We start from the raw sequence: 19,763 nt of genomic DNA, 5'->3' as shown, positions 1-19,763 counted from the left end.
GGTGAAATTTCTTACAAATTATATATCTTATAAAGGACTCAAATTTAGAATATATAAGGAGTTATCATAATTAAATAATAAAAAGACAACCCAATTAAAAATGAGCAAAATATCTGAATAGACAGTTATTTACAGAAGACATACAGGCCAGGCACGTTGGAGCACATGCCTTTGGCAAGTTGAGGTGGGGAAATCACTTGAGCCCGGGAGTTTGAGACCAGCCTGGGCAACATGACTAAACCCCATCTCTACAGAAAATACAAAAATTAGCTAAGCATGATGGTGTGTGCCTGCCTGTAGTCCCAGCTACTTGGGAGACTGAGGCAGGAGGATCACCTGAGCCCAGAAGGCAGGGGATGCAGTGGCCAAGATTGTACCACTGCACTCCAGCCTGAGTGACAGAGTGAGACCCTGTCTCAAAAAAAAAAAAAAAAAAAAAGATATACAAAGGGCCAATAAGCCCATGACAAGATGCTCAATGTTATTAGCCATCAGGGAAATGCAAATTAAAACCACAATGAGATACTACTTTACAACAACTAGGATGGGTATAATTAAAAAGATGAAAAACAACAAGTATTGGTGAGGATGCAGGAAAATTAGAACTCTCATCTACTATAATGGGAATGTAAAATGGTGCAGTAGCTTTGAAAAAGAGCCTGTGACCATTCCTCCAAAGTTAAACACAATCCAATTTAATTTAACTCAGAAGTTAAACAATACAATTGTGGGCAGATCACTTGAGCTAAGTTCAAGACCAGCCTGGGCAACATAGCAAAAACCCCGTCTCTACAAAAAAATACAAAAATTAGCCAGACATGGTGGTGCATGCCTGCCGTCCCAGCTACTTGAGAGGCTGGGGCAGGAAGATCACTTGAATCTAGGAGGTTGAGGTTGCAGTGAGCAAGATGGTGCCACAGACCCTCCAGCCTGGGTGACAGCTAGGCCCAGTCTCAAATACACGCACGCACACACTCACACACTTTTTTAAGTGAAAGAAGCCAGTTGCAAAAGAACACATATTATATGATTCCCTTTATATAGGCAGCATAGGCAAATTTATAGAGACAGAAAGTAGATTAGTGGTTGCCAGGGTATGAAGTGGGTGGGGGAGGGATTTGGCAGGTGACAGTTAAGAGGTGTGGGGTTTCTATCCAATGTAATGAAAAGTTCTAAAATTGATTGTGGTAATGGTTTCACAACTCTGTGAATATTAATATATTTACATATACATGTGGTTTTGGTACGCTAAAAGTATAATTGAATTGTACACTTGAACTAGTTGGATTATATGATATGTAAATTTCAATAAAGCTGTAGAAAGTTTGTAGATGAAGTGATACAATGACTAAATTAGAGAAATAGAGGAACTGAAGAGTCAGAGAAACAGATTGGGAATAAAGTAATGCCATTAATGATCTAATAAGTGAATTAGAACCAGCAAGAACTAAAGTATACAAGGCTAGACATCAAATATATGGCTTAGAAATAAGGTTTGAGATAATTACACTTACAACAGAAGAAAAAAGAAAAACATTGATGCAATTAGAGACAATACAATTGATATGGAGACCAAATAATGCTAGTTCCTCAAGAACTCCAATCAATAGTATAAATAATATATACAAAGATACAGATACAGAAACTTCTCCTAAAATGAACAGTTGTTTCTACCAATTGTAAGAGTATGCTATGCTCCAAGAAAAACTGATACATAATAATTGACCAGAAAATATAACATAGTTAAGTTATTGGACTTCCAGGGTAAGTATCTGATGGGCCTCAGTTTCTGCACAGCAATTTAAAACACACACACACACACACACACACACACACACACACACACACAAACAGAATAAAGCAATATCTGCATGCCTTTGAAGGCAAGAAAATATGACATATTACTCTCAGCTAAGTCACTGTTAAAAATACAAAAGCAGCAAGTGGTCATTCTCAAACACATACAAGCTGAGAGAGTTGAGCACCTATAAGCATCTTCTCGGAAAAAAAAAAAAAGAAAATTAGGCTGGGCATGGTGGCTTATGCCTGTAATACCAGCACTTTAGGGGGCCAAGGCAGGCAGATTGCTTGAGCTCAGGAGTTTGAGACCAGCCTGGGCAACATAGCAACACCCTATCTCTACAAAAAATAAAATAATTTGCTGGGTGTGGTGGCATGTGCCTGTGGTCCCACCTACTCAGGAGGCTGTGAGAAGATTGCTTGAGCCCAGGAGGTTGAGGCTGTAGTGAACTGTGATTGCACCACTGCACCACTTTGACCTGGGCAATGAGTGAGACCCTGTTTCAAAAAAGAAAGAGAAAAAGAGAGGAAGAATGAAAGAAAAAGAGAGGAAAGAAGGAAGGAAGGAAGGAAGGAAGGAAGGAAGGAAGGAAGGAAAGAAGGAAGGAAGGAAAGAAGGGAGGGAGCGAGGGGAGGAAGGGGAGGGAGGGGAAGGAAGGAAAGAAGGAAGGAAGGAAATATAGAAGGAGAAAGAAAGAGGGAGAGATAGAAAAGAAACAAAGAAAAGAAAGAAAAGGAAAGAAAGAGAAAGAAAGGCAAGAGAGAAAGAAAGAAGAAAATTAGTCAACTAAGAGATGAATTAAAACAAAGAACTCTTAAGTAGTCTGTGTTAAAAGTCCTGAGCATTGCATCTACTTAAAAGTTTGAGCAGTGAATCTATTGAAATACAAACATAAGACTAAGGAATGGGGAAATTATGGTTGCAGAATAAAATATAAATGAATATGAACCCTGACAAAGTGAAAGTTATAGTGTCAATGACAACAAAAGGAACCAGAGAAGGGGAGGTGGAAGAAAGAGTTAATCACCTCACAGTTCACAAAGGAATCAATGAAATTGGTCGAAACTTGAATCGTGTGTATTCACAATTGAAATGGTGTGATATCAGGATTTGCCTTAAAACACTCTGAAGAAGGAAGAAGGGAAAGGAAGGGGGGAGGAGAGAGAGATGAGGGAAGAGGAGAAAGGAAGGATGGAGGGAGAGAGAGAGAGAAGGAAAGAAAGAGATGGGAAGGGCTGGGTACAGTGGCTCACACCTGTAATCCTAGCACTTTGGGAGGCCGAGTCGGGTGGGTCACCTGAGGTCAGGAGTTTGAGACCAGCCTGGCCAATATGTCAAAACCCTGTGCCTACTAATAATGCAAAAATTAGCAGGGCGTGATGGTGAGTACCTGTAATCCCAGCTACTGGGGAAGTTGAGGCAGGAGAATTGCTTGAACTCGGGAGGCGGAGGTTGCAGTGAGCTGAGATCACGTCACTGCACTCTAGCCTGGAACAGAGTGAGACTCCATCTCAAAAAACAAAAAAAAAAAAAAAAAGAGAGAGAGAGAGAAAAGAAAGAAGGAAGGAAGAGAGAATAAAGGAAAATGAGTATGATACTGGTTGGAGGTAGTGAAATGGATGAGACAAGAACGGCAAAATGATCATGTTGAGGCTGGATAATACATACGTGATGGTTTATTATACTATTCTCCTTTCTTTTTTATTTTTTCACAATAAAAAGTTAAAATACAATAACAAAATGACATTAAATGATTTTTAAAGCATAATGACTTTAATCCCTTATGACTTAAAATTGTGAAATACCTTTTAGGACCCAGTGTCTCTTGTAGTGAAAAAAAACTGTATCTGAAAGTCAGCAGGTTCTTCAGTTACACTTCAGTCTCCTTTTCTTTTGCTAGATTTAAGTAAAATTAACTTTAAGTCCAATGAGTCCCCTTCTTATAAAATCCTTTCTTTCATCTATCTGTCCTTCCATCTTCAGTTTGTTTGTGTGTCTAGAAAGAGGGCTAGAAGGATTGCCATCAAAAATTATCTCTGGATATGGAATTTTGACTAATTTATTGTCTTCTTTTTCTGTTCTGTTTTTAAATTATATATATATATATATATATATATATATATTTATTTATTTATTTATTTATTTTTGAGACAGAGTCTTGCTCTATAGCCCAGGCTGGAGTGCAGTGACACAATCTCAGCTCACTGCAACCTCCGCCTCCTGGGTTTGAATGATCCTCCTGCCTCAGCCTCCCAAGTAGCTGAGACTACAGGCACCTGCCACCATGCCCAGCAAATTTTTTTGCATTTTTAGTAGAGATGGAGTTTCACCATGTTGGCCAGGCTGGTCTTGAACCCCTGACTTCAGGCGATCCACCCACCTCAGCCTCCCAAAGTGCTGGGATTACAGGCGTGAGCCACTGTGCCTGGCCTTGTTCTGTTTTAATACTTGCTGTTTACATTATGAAAACTAATATAATTTGCATAATTAGCACCTATCATTTTTACACAAATAACAAAGTCACTACCCTTTAAAAAGTATTGTTTCAGTTTATACACTTTCCAGCAATGTATAAGTTTCGACACAACTATGCCAGTACTGGTAGTTACACATTTTCAGATGCTGATAACTGAGGGACTTAAAATCCTCAAATATGGGAGACAAGTAAAGCCTTCATGTGCTAATGATCTGTTTTGTTTCTTTGGGTCCAGGAAGCATCTATGATTTTTATTTCATCAAACAAGGTGGTGGACATTGGGAAATGTGGACACAGTATATCACCAAAGAGGAGGAAAAAATTCCAGCTGGTGCAAAGGTATAAAGAGAAGCATTGGCCATGGAACTTTGGTTTCCAGAATTATCTAAATATTCTCTCAGGTGGAAGAATTAACAGTCTTTGCAAGGAGTTTTAAGAGCTTTCTTTAGAAAAATATTTAAACATGAGCTGCACTGGACCTTCAAAAATACGGGCTTTAGAATCAGAGAGACACAGCATCCTTTCTCGGCTTCAATTTACTCACCCAAAAAATGGCGGTGGGGGGAACATTTATGGTTGCAGAGGTTGGAGGTGTTATACATGAACACATGGCACACAATAGGGGCTATATCAGTGTTTGTTGCTATTCTGATTATTGTCATTATCAATAATACCAGGTACTGGCCGGGTGTGGTGGCTCACACCTGTAATCCCAGCACTTTGGGAGGCCGGAGCAGGAGGATCACCTGAAGTCAGGAGTGCAAGACCAGCCTGCCCAACATGGTGAAACCCCATCTCTACTAAAAATACAATTAGCTGGGCGTGGTGGCACATGCCTGTAATCCCAACTACTTGGGAGGCTGAGGCAGGAGAATCGCTTGAACTCCAGAGGCAGAGGTTTCAGTGAGCCGAGATTGCGCCATTGCACTTCAGCCTGGGCGACAAGAGCGAAACTCTGTCTCACATAATAATAATAATAGTAATAATAATACCAGAGAGTCATCAGTGTGCTTCTCAGTGATCTCAGCAAAAAGGGATTCTTCGAATCCTCAGAGAAAGATTTTCTTGATCAGAATTCTCTGAAAAGTAGGTTCTGATTAGTAAGTTTTCTGATTAGGAAATGATTCATCTACAACTCCTGCTCTTTTCAATCCTTGTGGAATATTTTTTCAGAGAGGTTTTCTGTCCCTGTTAGTAGAATGTAGTGGGCATAGTTTATCTTTCTGAAGTGACTGGAGATTGTTCAGGCCCTGGGTGGAGTGGCAGGTGGTGGACAAAGTACAGATATTGACAGCCAAATCAGACACCAAGCAGGACCACAGCTGTGTGTGTACGGATGTGTCAGGCAGGGTGAATGTGTGCTGACTTCAGGACACACCTTGGGGGCAGAGTGTTGTAAAGCAACCCCCAGCACTGAGGTCCTAAACTTTAATTCTCCAAAAAGAGCTTAGTCACTTGAGCTCCAGGGATTTGCAATCTTGCTGAATGAATTCAAGTGAAAGAGTCCAATGAAGAAAATATCTTCAGTTCTGGAGACTTTTCACTTGTCAAGCAATTGTCCTAGTTCCTGAAAATAAACATCTATGAAACCCAACTTGCTTTAAATTCCCAGTCTTGGTAGCAAAATGGGCATCTTGAATCTAGGTCTGCATTCAGCATCACTTGCTGGCTATATGGCTTTGGATAAGTTAGCCAGTTTCTTTGAGCTTCCATTATTTTATCTGTGTTATTACATACCTGCCTTAGAAGGTTACTGGGAAGACTGTAGGGGGTAATACAGGCAAAACACCCATAGTTAAGCACCTGTTACTTCTCTTCTTCTCAACTTTAATTCCCTTGTCTCATCTGTCTCTTTTCCTTTGATCAAATTACTTACAGAAAGAAGCTGAGCCTTTGTCTACCAGTATATATGGGGCCACCATGTTGCACAGACCTAGGTGATGCCATTTGCATCATGGTCCAGTTTTACTTTAGGAGGCGCCATTGACGTGATCCATAGTGTGAATGGTACTCTCTGTAGTTGTACAACACAGTGGCCCCAAGTTCTAGTCCCTTTCAGCCTAGACATAGAAGGAGACTTCAGTGTATGACATAATTTTCCTGCCTCTTCCCCTTCACCCACAGAGGGATCAAATGTAGCCAAATGGCTGATGAAAGGGTTCAAGCTCAGAGAATCCAAACCAAGGTCAGGTGTCCTGTCCAAATAGGGATTCCGGGAGCCTGAGACCAGGCCTTAAGAGTCCAACTGGGACGCGAATACCAGGAAGAGTATGTATTAATACAATCCCCATATTGGAAAAGGCATGGGATTAGTAGAGGTGAGTCTTATAACCAAGGATGTAAGTGTTGTAAAAAACAGATCAGAAACAAGCACAGATCATGGGGATTCAGGATCACACTTACACCCTCTGAGCCAGGCAGTGATGATGGCATAGGGGAAGTTGACCTCGCCTGGGACAAGGGAGACAAGTTGGTTCAGAGCAATGCTCTAGGAGCACAGCAGCTATGGACCGAGCCTTACCACAGCTGTTTATAATATGACCATTCAGTAGTGAAGACTGTAGACTTTGGAATCATACAAGCTGGGATTCAACTCCCTGCATTTTCACTTACTTGCTGTGTTACTTGGGCAAGTTGCAGAAAGGCTCTCGACCTCAGTCTTCTCATCTACAACACACAGACGGTAATGCCTAACTTTACATGCATGATCTTGTTTAATCCTCAAGCCACCTCTGTGAATTAGGTGCCATTATTATCCCCATTTTACAGATGAAGAAACTGAGGCCTGTGGAGAGGTTAAAGGCTCACCTAAGGTCATAAAGATAGTAAGGGATGGAGCTAGAATGTAAACCCAGGTCTCTTGAACGCCAAGACGCCCAGCTTCCTGGGCCCAGGACCAAGACTCTCCCATGTCTGTGTGGTACAGGTCTCAGAACTCATCATCCCCACAATGGAGACAGCCCGGCAGTCCTTCTTCTTGAAAACCTACTTAGACCATGAGATTCCAATGCTGTTTGTGGGCCCCACAGGCACTGGCAAGTCAGCCATCACCAACAACTTCCTTCTCCACCTTCCCAAGAATATGTACCTGCCCAACTGCCTCAATTTCTCTGCCAGAACCTCAGCCAATCAGACCCAGGATATCATCATGTCCAAGCTGGATCGACGACGGAAGGGCCTTTTCGGGCCTCCCATAGGGAAGAAAGCAGTGGTGTTTGTGGGTAAGGCATTGAGCTGCATCTGGACACAACCAGATTCTTCCACCATAAGCTGCAACAAACTACAGCTGCCGCTTGTAGTGCCACTGTAAATGCCTTTACTCTCCCTGGAAGATCAAATATTTCTGGTTAATGTAGTTTAGTATTCATTCCCTCCTCTTCCTTTTCTTCTACCTCCTTCCCTCCCTCCTTTCCTTCTTCCCTCCTTCCCTCCTTCCTTCCTTCCTTCTTTCTTACCTTCCTTTCTTCCTTTCTTCCTCATAGTGAGTGGTAATTTCAGAAGGGGACTGTGCTGTTTGCCCGCTGGCATTTCCAAAAGCAACACACACCTTGTGATAAACCCCTTGTTCCATTTTATGTCAGATAAATGTGCTATCACTAAATGGAGGAATCTAATACTTGCTAAATAAACATTTGTGAAATAAGCACAGTGAATTTTCCCAGGACTTTAACTGTTTTACAAAGCATTTCCTCATTTAGGTCACTTGAGCCCCATAGCCCTGTGGGCTTATTAACCATCATTGTCATTTTACGAGTCAGTGCATTAAGGCTCCAGAAGGTTAAATTTCCTGTTTGGGATCAAATATCTAAAACATTCTAGAGCTGTGACCCAAACCCCGGCTTTGTAGTGCCAAATACATTATATTTTCCACTATCTTACTGTTGACACACAGAGTTCTCATTTAGCAATAGTAATGCCCCACACTTCTGGATTATTTCATGATCTGCCTTTAAAACTCACGTATTCAGAGGAAATATTGCCTGAGTTCATATCCTTGCCAACTAACAGCTCCTCTGAGGCAGGGGTCCTATTTTATTTTACATTCCTTTTCTTTTTCTCCTTTTCTCCATTTCGCTCTCCCTCCCTATTTTTATGGTATATTCAAAAACAGGGTAAGCATTGCAGCCAAACAGATCTGGTTTCAAATCTTACTTTTTTGAGAGAGAGAAGGTCTCACTCTGTCATCCAGGCTGCAGTGCAGTGGCGCAATCCCAGCTCACTGCAGCCTCCAACTCCTGGGCCCAAGTGATCCTACTACCTCAGCCTCCCAAGTAGCTAGGACTACAGGCACATGCCATCAATCTTGGCTAATTTTTCTATTCTTTGTGGAGACGGGGGTCTCACTTTGTTACCCAGGCTGGTTGAACTCCTGGCCTCAAGTGATCCTCCCCGCTTTGCCTCCCAAAGTGTTTGGATTACAGGCATGAACCACCATGCCCAACTTCAAAGCTTACTTTTTAACCCTAGGTATATTGTGACTTAACGTCCCTGACAATCAGTTCCTCACCTTTAACATAGAGTTATACTATCCTCCTTATAAAGTTAGTATTGGATTAGATGAGATAATATATATAAAGCTCCTAAAATGTTACCCTGCACAAACTGGGTATTCAAACAATATTTGTTGAAGAAAAACTTAAAGAGCCCCTATTTTATTGAATGCCTCTGACGTGCCAGGACTGAGTAATATGCTATTGGGGAAAATGCAGTCCCTGCCCTTGGGGAAGTCTTAATATATTCTTGCCATTTTGGTTTTCTCATCAAAAACCCCCGCTCAGGCTGGGCACGGTGGCTCATGCCTGTAATCCCAGCATTTTGGGAGGCCGAGGCAGGTGGATCACTTGAGGTCAGGATTTTGAGACCAGCCTGGCCAGCATGGTGAAACCCCATCCCTACTAAAAATACAAAAATTAGCTGGGCGTAGTGGCGTGTGCCTGTAATCCCAGCTACTTGGGAGGCTGAGGCAGGAGAATCACTTGAACCCGGGAGATGGAGTTTGCAGTGAGCCAAGATCGCACCACTGCACTCCAGCCTGGGTGACAGAGCAAGACTCTGTCTCAAAAACAAAAACAAAATAAACAAACAAACCCAGCTCAAAGCCTAGGGTCTCATCATCTGTTGTTCCCCTTGAAGTTCAGCTATTACCTGTTGGTCAAATTAAATACTCTATTGGCTGTGAGCTTGTGGGAGCCTGACTGTTGCCATCATATGGGGAGCAGTTAACAAAATGTCTAGCACTTAGTAGACAATCTATTTTGCTTAAGAGAAATGGGAAAAAAATTAAATGCCTGTTTTCTTTTTGTTTTTCGTTTCTTTTTTCTTTTTGAGGCAGGATCTCACTGTTGCCCAGGCCAGAGTGCAGTGGCACAGTCTTGGCTCACTACAACCTCTGCCTCCAAGACTCAAACAATCCTCCCACCTTAGCCTCCTGAGTATGGGACCACAGGCATGAGCCACCATGCCTGGCTAATTTTTTTTTTTTTTTTTGTAGAGACAGGGTTTCGCCATGTTGCCCAGGCTGGTCTCAAACTCCTGAGCTCAAGCGATCTGCCTGCCTCGGCCTCCCACAGTGCTGGGATTATAGGCATGAGCCACCATGCCCGGCCAAGCCAGTTTGTTAATGTCAGTCTATGCATCCTTATAGTCACAGTGGACACAGATTTCAATGAGGCAGGAGAGGCCAGAACTCAGGAAAACCCCTCCCAATCTGGTCAGGGCATCCATTGACTAAGCCCTCACTGGAATGGGGAATGGAAATCTGGGAACAGATTCCCCTACAGGGGAATTGCCATCTCTTACCTCCTGTGAGAGCAGAGGATGCCATGAACTTGCGATGGCTGTGTCTGTGGCTTCTTTCCCTAGATGACCTCAACATGCCAGCCAAAGAGGTGTATGGGGCCCAGCCCCCCATCGAGCTCCTGAGGCAGTGGATTGACCACGGTTACTGGTTTGACAAGAAAGACACAACCAGGCTGGACATCGTGGACATGCTGCTCGTGACAGCCATGGGGCCCCCCGGGGGAGGAAGGAATGACATTACTGGTATGTGAAGGAAAGAGCTCATTCCTCTTTCCCTCCATCCCCAGCGGAGCTGGGCCACCTTTATGAAAGGAGGGTCGGTGTGCCACAGTCTGTCCCGCCAAACCACATGGCAGGAGCGTGGAGCAGAAGTGTGTTTAGGCTACAGGCTTCATGTTGGAAATGGTATGAAATAGGAGGGGACGATGACAAGAAGATGTGAGGAGTGTTTGGCTAGGCCCTAGAAAAACAGAGTCTCATATGAAAAGTAGAGTTCAGTGTGGCCAGCATGTGTTCTGGGAGGGAGGCTTGATCCAAAAGCCTCAACTAGGGGTGCACGATAGTCATCCATTGTATTCGTTGTAATTCTTTAGGTTGCCAGAGACAGAGCACCTAACCCAAAGTGCCCTAAGCAAAATTAATAACAATAAAAAATAGCAAATAAATGAATCAATGGATATATTGCTTCACGTGCAACTTGATCCACCTAGTCCTGTAGATCTGTACTTCTATTCTGATATACATTATTGTTTAAGAACCTACATACCGAGTGGGCACAGTGGCTCGTGCCTGTAATCTCAGCACTTTGGAAGGCTGAAGCGGGTAGATCGCTTGAGGCCAGGAGTTCGAGACCACCCTGGCCAACGTGGCAAAACCCCATCTTTACTAAAAATAAAAAATTAGCTGGGCTTGGTGGCTTGCGCTTGTAGTCCCAGCTACTCGGGAGGCTGAGATTTTTAAAATACAAAAATAAAGACATGTGTCTTTAAGTGAAATAAACCATATCATTAAGTGAAATAAACCATTCACAAAAAGACAAATATTGTGTCATTCCACTTATATGAGGTACTCAAAGTAGTCAAATTGATAGACAAGAAGCAGAATAGTGGTTGTCAAGGTCTGGAGGGAGGGGAGATTGAGGAGTGAATGAATGAATGAATGGATGAATGAATTTTCATTTGGGAATATGAAACTTCTGTAGATGAATGGTGGAGATGGTTGCACAACAACGTGAATGTGCTTGATGCCTCTGAACTGTACACTTACAAATGGTTAAAATGGCCAATTTTATGTTATATATATTTTATCACAATAAAAACTTTTTTTTTAATTTAATTAATTAATTTATTTTTTGAGACAGAGTCTCGCTCTTGTCCCCCAGGCTGGAGTGCAATGGCATGATCTCGGCTCACTGCAACATTTGCCTCCGGGTTCGAGTGATTCTCCTACCTCAGTTCCCTAAGTAGCCAGGATTACAGGCACGCGCCACCATGCCCAACTAATTTTTTGTATTTTTAGTAGAGATGAGATTTCATCCTGTTGGCCAGGCTGGTCTCGAACTCTGGACCTCAGGTGATCCACCCACCTCGGCCACCCAAAGTACTGGGATTACAGGCATGAGCCACTGCGCCAGGCCATTTTTAAAAAAAGAAACGAGGAAAAGGATTAAAAGGATTTGAGAGAAAATGACAAATATTGAAGTTACAAAGAAAATCCAACATGAAGTGTCTGAAGTGTCTGAAGAAGAAAATCAAAATAAAGAAACAGAAGAAATAATACAAAATATATAACCCAACAAAATACGCAAGAAAAAACATTTTGAGAATTACATACTGGAAGAGCACATTGAATCCCTAAGAATATTGACTCAAGATGATCACTACCAAGTCATACACTAATAAACAGCATAAAATAGTGGGCTTTCAAGAAAAATAAATTAGCCAGGTGTGGTGGTATGTGCCTGTAGTCCCAGCTACTCAGCAGGCTGAGGTGGGAGGATCACTTGAGGCAGGGAGGTCAAGGCTGCAGTGAGCTGTCATTTCACCACTGCAACCAGGGCAACAGAGCAAGACCCTGTCTCAAAAATTTAAAAAAGGAAAAAAATCTTTTGGGCATCTAGACAAAAATAGCACATAACTTATAAGGGAAATAAAGTTAGATCAACTTTGAGTGTTTTCAATAGCAATGCTTAATACCAGAAGAAAATGGAATAACACATTTAAGATACTTAAGGAAATAAAATGAGAGTTGAGGATTTTATAGCCAGAAAAATTAATCTTCAAGTATTAAAGGAAAATTGTTATCAACATGCACAAACTCAGAGACTATTTTTTTTAAAGCCGTTTCTCAGGAATCTTCTAGAAAATGGATTTCAGGTAAACAAAATGACTATGGAGAGATTGATATGACTAGTAGTAAGCATTAAATATATGGTTATTTGTTGAACTAAGACTAAATGGAGAGATGATGTTATGTAAAGACTGTATTATTTGATGATGTAGATATAGAACAATTGAAAACGTAGAATTTTTGGCCGGGCGCGATGGCTCAAGCCTGTAATCCCAGCACTTTGGGAGGCCGAGACGGGTGGATCACGAGGTCAGGAGATCGAGACCATCCTGGCTAACACGGTGAAACCCCGTCTCTACTAAAAAATACAAAAAAATAGCCGGCGCAGTGGTGGCGCCTATAGTCCCAGCTACTCGGGAGGCTGAGGCAGGAGAATGGCGTAAACCCGGGAGGCGGAGCTTGCAGTGAGCTGAGATCGCCACAGCACTCCAGCCTGGGCGACAGAGCGAGACTCCGTCTCAAAAAAAAAAAAAAAAAAAAGGTAGAATTTTCTATTTATCTTATCCCTTGGTTTTTTGAGAACCAGGAGTCTCAGGGTGGAAAAAAGGAGGTCAAGATGTAATACATAAGAATTTAGGGCCGGGGGCAGTGGCTCACACCTATAAACCCAGCACTTTGGGAGGCTGAGGAGAGTGGATCGCTTGAGGCCAGGAGTTTGAGATCAGCCTGGCCAACATGGTGAAACCCTGTCTCTACTAAAAATACAAAAATTAGCCAGGCATGGTGGTGCACGCCTGTAGTCCCAGCTACTTGGGAGGCTGGAATGTAAGAATTGCTTGAACCTGGGGGGCAAAGGTTGCAGTGAGCTATCATGCCACTACACTCCAGCCTGGGTGACAAAGTGAGACTCTGTCTTAACAAATGAATCAACAACAACAACAAAAACTGAATAAAAGAAGTTAGGCAAAAGTTTTATAGTCCTAAATTTGAACTTGATGTTTAATGTCCACTGAAAAGATCTAAAGAAATAATGACCACTTTATTAACAATGGGCATGTCTACTACTCAGATTGTAGTCTTAAAATACAATTTCCTGCTGAAAGAAACCAAGACATCTTAAAAAAATGGCTGATTGCATGTCTGCTGGGGTAAGAAATATGTGAAATAAGCCTGTAAATTCTTGATATACCAGATAATGAGAAAGCTATCAAAGATGACCAGACTCACATCAAAAGGACTTGGTTGTCAACATAAAGAGGTTTTCACTGACGAAAGATGAGAAAATGTAAGCTTCAACAATGGTAGTGATTTCAATGGATTGAAATTTATCTAAATGTATTTTAATCCATGAGTCTATAGCAATAATAATAGCTGGTCACCTACAGAAAATGATAAGGAACCAACTCATTATCTTGGAAACTGATAAGTAAATGGGAAAGAATCAGGCGTTGACCCTGACACCCTGACTTTCTTGTATGAAATGTACCACTGTATAACCAAATAGTGGTTGGTGAGGGGAAGTATCTCATGGAAATATTGCAACTAATAGATGAAAAAGAAGTGACTCAGAATATTACCATTTTGCAAACCCCAGTGAATTAATAGATCTAGCCATTGAGCATCAGTAGCTACCAACGTTACAAAAGGAGAAACATTATCGAGTACCTTCTGATGAAAGAACACACCACCACCTATGGTCTGGCCAAAGGGATGAAATCTGAAACCCAACAAGTCTCTGGATCCAGCTACAAATTTGTAGGAAATACAGAGGACAGAGGAACATGATGAACTGCATCATAAGTGTGTAATCAACGAAATCCTGACTATGAAAACTCTAAGTCAAATAGCCCAGATCTTCAACAGATAAGACATAAGAAAGGAATGGAGGGAAAAACCTATAAATTAAAAAGAGACCTTAAAAAATACATATGAGGCCGGGCGTGGAGGCTCACGTCTGTAATCCTAGCACTTTGGGAGGCTGAGGCGGGTGAATCACCTGAGGTCAGGAGTTTGAGACCAGCCTGGCCAATATGGCGAAACCCTATCTCTACTAAAAATACAAAAATTAGCCGGGCGTGGTGGTGCATGCCTGTAATCCCAGCTACTTGGGGTTGAGGAAGGAGAATTGCTTGAACCAGGGAGATGGAGATTGCAGCGAGCCGAGTTTGCGCCACTACACTCTAGACTGTGCAATAGAAGTGAGACTCCATCTCAGAAGAAGAAAAAAAAAAAAAAAAAAGCAGCATATGGTTGTTTTAACTGGCAGAATTAAACAATTAAACCCTGGTGTCTACAAATAAATGCTTGAAATGCTTGGATGGTAAAAACCATGAAGAAATGCAAGGCAGCAATTACTATAAAAGTCAGAAAAGTGATAACTTTTGGAGGAAGAAAAGGAGAGAGTTTGATTGGGATGGGCTCTGTTGAGAGGCTTTTGTGGAGGGCTGGCAAAATTCCATTTCGTTTTTGTTTTGTTTGTCTGTTTGTTTTGAGACGGAGTCTTGCTCTGTCGCTCAGGGTGGAGTGCAGTGGCACAATCTCGGCTCACTGCAACTTCTGCCTCCTGGGTTCAAGCAATTCTCCTGCCTCAACCTCCTGAGTAGTTGGGACTACGGGCATGTGCCACCACGCCCAGCTAATTTTTGTATTTTTAGTAGAGACGGGGTTTCGCTATGTTGGCCAGGCTGGTCTCAGTCTCTTGACCTCGTGATCTACCCGCCTCGGCCTCCCAAAGTGCTGGGATTACAGGAGTGAGCCACCACGCCCAGCTGGCAAAATTCTATTTCTTAATCTTGACAGTAGATGCTAAGAGTATTAACCTTATAATCACTTGCTAAACTATACATTTGTTTTGTGTGGTTTTCTGTATCTATCTTTTACTTGTAACAGAAAAAATGTTTTAAAGATATACAGGCAAACCTATAGAGACAGAAAGTAGATTATTAGTTGCTGAGAACCATGGGAAAATGGGGAGTGACTGCTAATGGGTACAAGTTTTCTTTTTAGCGTGATTAAAATGTTCTAAAATTGTGATAAGGGTTGCACAACCCTGAATATATTAAAAATCATTGAATAATTGTACTTTAAATGGGTGAATTGTACAATATGTGAGTTATTATTGGGCTATCAATAAAGCTGGCATATATATCAATATAAATAAGTAGGTAAATATAGATACCTAACAATGATAGATTAGACAGATAGATACATAGATATATAGATACATAGAAAGATGATAGATTAGATAGATAGATGATATAAGGATACCAAATTAATAGGAGTTACCTTGGGCAGGGGAGAATGGATTTGGCATATATAAAGTAAGTGAAAGAAGGAGATTTTTACTTTCAACAAAAGTATTCCTGAATCGTGACTCTTTTACAATGATCATGTATTGCCTTTATCTTTTAAAAACAATCTTGAGGCCGGGTGCAGTGTCTCATGCCTGCAATCCCAGCATTTTGGGAGGCCGAGGCGGGCAGATCACCTGAGGTCAGGAGTTTGAGACCAGCCTGGCCAACATGATGAAACCCCGTCTCTACTAAAAATACAAAAATTAGATGGGCATGGTGGCGTGCGCCTGTAGTCCCAGCTACTCCGGAGGCTGAGGCTGGAGAATCACTTGAGCCTGGGTGGCAGACGTTTCAGTGAGCTGAGATGGCACCACTGCACTCCAGCCAGGGCAACAAAGCGAGACTCCATCCCTAAAAATAATATATAATATAATATAATGTAATATAATATGATAATCTTGAACGCTAAACTAGCACGGTCAGTAGAACTTCTGCAGTATGGAGACGCTCTATATCTGTACTGAGCAATACAGCAGCCACTAGCCACATGTGGCTCTTGAGCACTTGAAGTGTGGCGAGACTAAGGAAGAGCATTTTTAATGTTATTTAATATTAATTAATTTAAGTTTAAATTGCTGCAGGTGACTAGAAGCTGCCATATTGCACAGCACAGCTCTAGAACATGAAGCCAGAAGGCTAAGCCAACTCTCCTGCATCCTAGGGTCACAGACAGTGTGAGAATATGTGTTTTCCAGGATGATCCACTTGTGCATTGTGTCCCCCAGGACGATTCACTCGCCATATGAATATCGTTTCCATCAATGCCTTTGAGGATGACATTTTAACCAAGATTTTCAGTTCGATTGTTGACTGGCACTTCGGGAAAGGGTTTGATGTGATGTTTTTAAGGTAAGAGGTTCCCACGTCTTCCCGGATATTGGGCTGGGGGTTCTCAGTTTCCGGCCCTTCCTTGAATACTGTGCCATCCCTTTCCTCCCAAGGTATGGAAAGATGCTGGTCCAAGCTACTAAGACAATTTATAGAGAGGCAGTGGAGAACTTCTTGCCAACTCCCTCTAAGTCACATTATGTCTTTAACCTGCGGGACTTCTCACGAGTGATTCAAGGGGTCCTGCTGTGCCCTCACACACACCTGCAGGTCAGTCACTATCATTTTACTACCAGAATCATTCAGCATGTCCTTGGCTACATGGAACATGTAGTAATAGCAGTAATAGCTAACTTTTATTAAGCACTTCATCTACGCTAGGCGTTGTGCTAAGCATTTTATAAACATTATCTAGTTCAATCCTCACATCAACCCCGGGACTTAGCTACTACTTGAGAACTACGACCTCAGGGACCATCTTCCACTCATTTGAATAATTAACTCTGGATTTTTAGGATGTAGAAAAATGTATCCGACTTTGGATCCATGAGGTTTATCGGGTCTTCTATGACCGTCTGATTGACAAGGAGGACAGACAGGTCTTCTTCAACATGGTGAAGGAAACCACCTCCAATTGCTTCAAGCAGTCCATAGAGAAGGTAAATCAGATTCTGTGATCATTTGGCCTCAGAAATGGTTCCAAGTGTTTAACTATGTTACTCTCAGATTTCAGGTTCCCTTCCTGTTGGAGGCTCCCAGCTCTGCACTCTGAATCTCAGGAAACAGTATTGAGTCAACTGCTCTTTTGATTTGGTGATATTTTACTTGGTCCAACTTTGCTTCCCTTCTGTTGTAACATATAAGTTTGAATCCAATCAAAATAGCTTAACATTTACAATAACATTATTTGTTTATAATGACCTTAAACACATTTTTAGGATCAATTAATTGGTGAGTTGAGAAATGAACTGTATTATACATTGTCATGATTTGACTGAGGTCCTATAAAGCCCAAGTGAAGGATTGTTATGGTCTTCCAGGTGCGAATATTTTCTCTTTTCCATTTTCATATAAGAAAAGTTGTTTTAAACATCTATATTTGCATCATCTGGTTATTCTTCCACTGCTAAGAAGCTATGATTTCTCCATAGAAAAATTTCAAGTGTTTCATCTTGCGTTCAGAGGCCAAGTGCAAAAGCGTCACTGGGTTCTAACATAGGAAGAGGAGGCATCTAAAACATTCCTACTCCAGGCACAGAGTGGGGAACAGGGGTAGTGTCTATACCTCTAGTTGGCGGAGGATCAAGCACATAAGAAATTATGCCATCCTTCAACTGTCTTTTCTGGGGACCATACAAACTGACCACCAATGTTTAATCACTTGGTAAATAGACTGATTCAAGTGTTTATACTCTAATGTCCTTTCTTTTAACAAATAATTATTTATTTTTAGAGATAGCACCTCATTCTGTCACCCAGGCTGGAGTGCAATGGTATGATCATAGCTCACTGCAGCCTCAAACTCCTGGTTTCAAGGAGTCCTCCACCTCAGCCTCCTGAGTAGCAGGGATTATAGGTGTCCACCATGATGCCCAGCTAATTTTTTCTTACTTTATTGTAGAGACTGGGTCTTACTATGTTGCCCAGGCTGGTCTTGAAGTCCTGAGCTCAAATGATCCTTCTGCCTCGGCCCCCCAAAGTGCTCAGGCATGAGCCACCATGCCCAGCCAGCAATGTTCTTTCATTATAGTCTTTACAAGCATGAAATCCACACATTGTGTTTAAAACACAAAAAGACTGGGCTGGGCATGCTTTCTCATGCCTGTAATCCTAGCACTTTGGGAGGACGAGGTGGGCAGATCACCTGAGCTCAGGAGTTCAAGACCAGCCTGGCCAACATGATGAAACCCTATCTCTACAAAAATACAAAAATTAGCCAGGCATGATGGTGGGTGCCTGTAATCCCAGCTGCTTGGGAGGCTGAGGCAGGAGAGTCGCTTGAACCCAGGAGGCAGAGGTTGCAGTGAGCCGAGACTGCGCCATTGCACTCCAGCCTGGACGACAGTGTGAGACTCTGTCTCAAAACAAAAACAAAACAAAACAAAAGACTGATGATCCATGGCCTTGAAGGATGTGCGCAGAGGAAATAAGCACATCTCCCATACCCTCCCTCCATGCTCTCCCTACCAGCCTGGCTGGGCCGTTCGCTGAATGCCCAGCTGAGATTTACTTTTCTCACAGGTGCTTATCCATTTGTCACCCACTGGAAAGATTGTCGATGATAACATCCGAAGCCTCTTCTTTGGAGATTATTTCAAGCCAGAAAGTGATAAAAAAGTCTACGATGAGATCACTGACCTGAAACAGCTGACTGTGGTCATGGAGCACTATCTGGAAGAATTCAACAACATCAGCAAGGCCCCCATGTCCCTGGTTATGTTCAGGTTTGCCATTGAGCACATCTCCAGGATCTGCCGTGTCCTGAAACAGGACAAAGGCCACCTGCTCCTGGTGGGCATAGGGGGCAGCGGGCGGCAGAGTGCCACCAAACTGTCCACATTCATGAACACATACGAGCTATACCAGATCGAGATCACCAAGAACTACACAGGCAATGACTGGCGAGAAGACCTTAAGAAGATCATGCTGCAGGTTGGCGTGGCCACCAAAAGCACCGTGTTCCTCTTCGCCGACAATCAGATCAAGGACGAGTCATTTGTGGAGGACATCAACATGCTTCTGAACACAGGCGATGTGCCTAACATCTTCCCTGCTGATGAGAAGGCTGACATCGTGGAGAAGATGCAGACGGCAGCCAGGACCCAAGGAGAGAAGGTTGAAGCCACTCCTCTTTCTATGTATAACTTCTTTATTGAGAGGGTGAGAAAGAACCTTCACATTGTCCTTGGTAAGAAGAAGAAAACTCCATTTGCCCTTGTTCCTCTGGGTGTTTTGGGGTCTTCCGAGTGCCCTGAGCAGCGCAATCCCTTACAATGGTCCCAGGGTTGATCCAGCCAGTGCACCAGCTCGGGGTCAGGGCCTGGAGTTCCTCTGGCAACTTTTTCCACTCTTCCAAACAGCATTATTTTTTTAGAGACAGTCTTGCCCTGTCGCCCAGGCTGGAGTGCAGTGGTGAGATCTCAGCTCGCTGTAACCTCTGCCTCCCAGTTTTAAGCAATTCTGGTGCCTAAGCCTCCGGAGTAGCTGCTGTTACAGG

The 19,763-nt window shown here is 42.5% G+C and overlaps 1 protein-coding gene across 2 annotated transcripts in view; it reads left to right on the top strand.

The window, feature by feature from the left end:
- Positions 1-19,763, top strand: part of DNAH3 (dynein axonemal heavy chain 3) — a 206,043-nt gene that overhangs the window by 135,034 nt on the left and 51,246 nt on the right. For both annotated transcript variants that reach the window (XM_023224996.2, XM_023224997.1), the window contains 7 exons: positions 4,513-4,616; positions 7,204-7,498; positions 10,140-10,319; positions 16,444-16,567; positions 16,660-16,816; positions 17,062-17,205; positions 18,788-19,454. In XM_023224996.2, the coding sequence (XP_023080764.1) occupies positions 4,513-4,616; positions 7,204-7,498; positions 10,140-10,319; positions 16,444-16,567; positions 16,660-16,816; positions 17,062-17,205; positions 18,788-19,454 (1,671 nt within the window). The remainder of the gene's footprint in view (positions 1-4,512; positions 4,617-7,203; positions 7,499-10,139; positions 10,320-16,443; positions 16,568-16,659; positions 16,817-17,061; positions 17,206-18,787; positions 19,455-19,763) is intronic.

The sequence above is a fragment of the Piliocolobus tephrosceles genome, chromosome 17, assembly GCF_002776525.5.
Source record: "Piliocolobus tephrosceles isolate RC106 chromosome 17, ASM277652v3, whole genome shotgun sequence".
Classification (NCBI taxonomy): Eukaryota; Metazoa; Chordata; class Mammalia; order Primates; family Cercopithecidae; genus Piliocolobus; species Piliocolobus tephrosceles.
The sequence above is the reverse complement of the archived record's forward strand: the minus strand, read 5'-3'. Positions and strand labels throughout refer to the sequence as shown.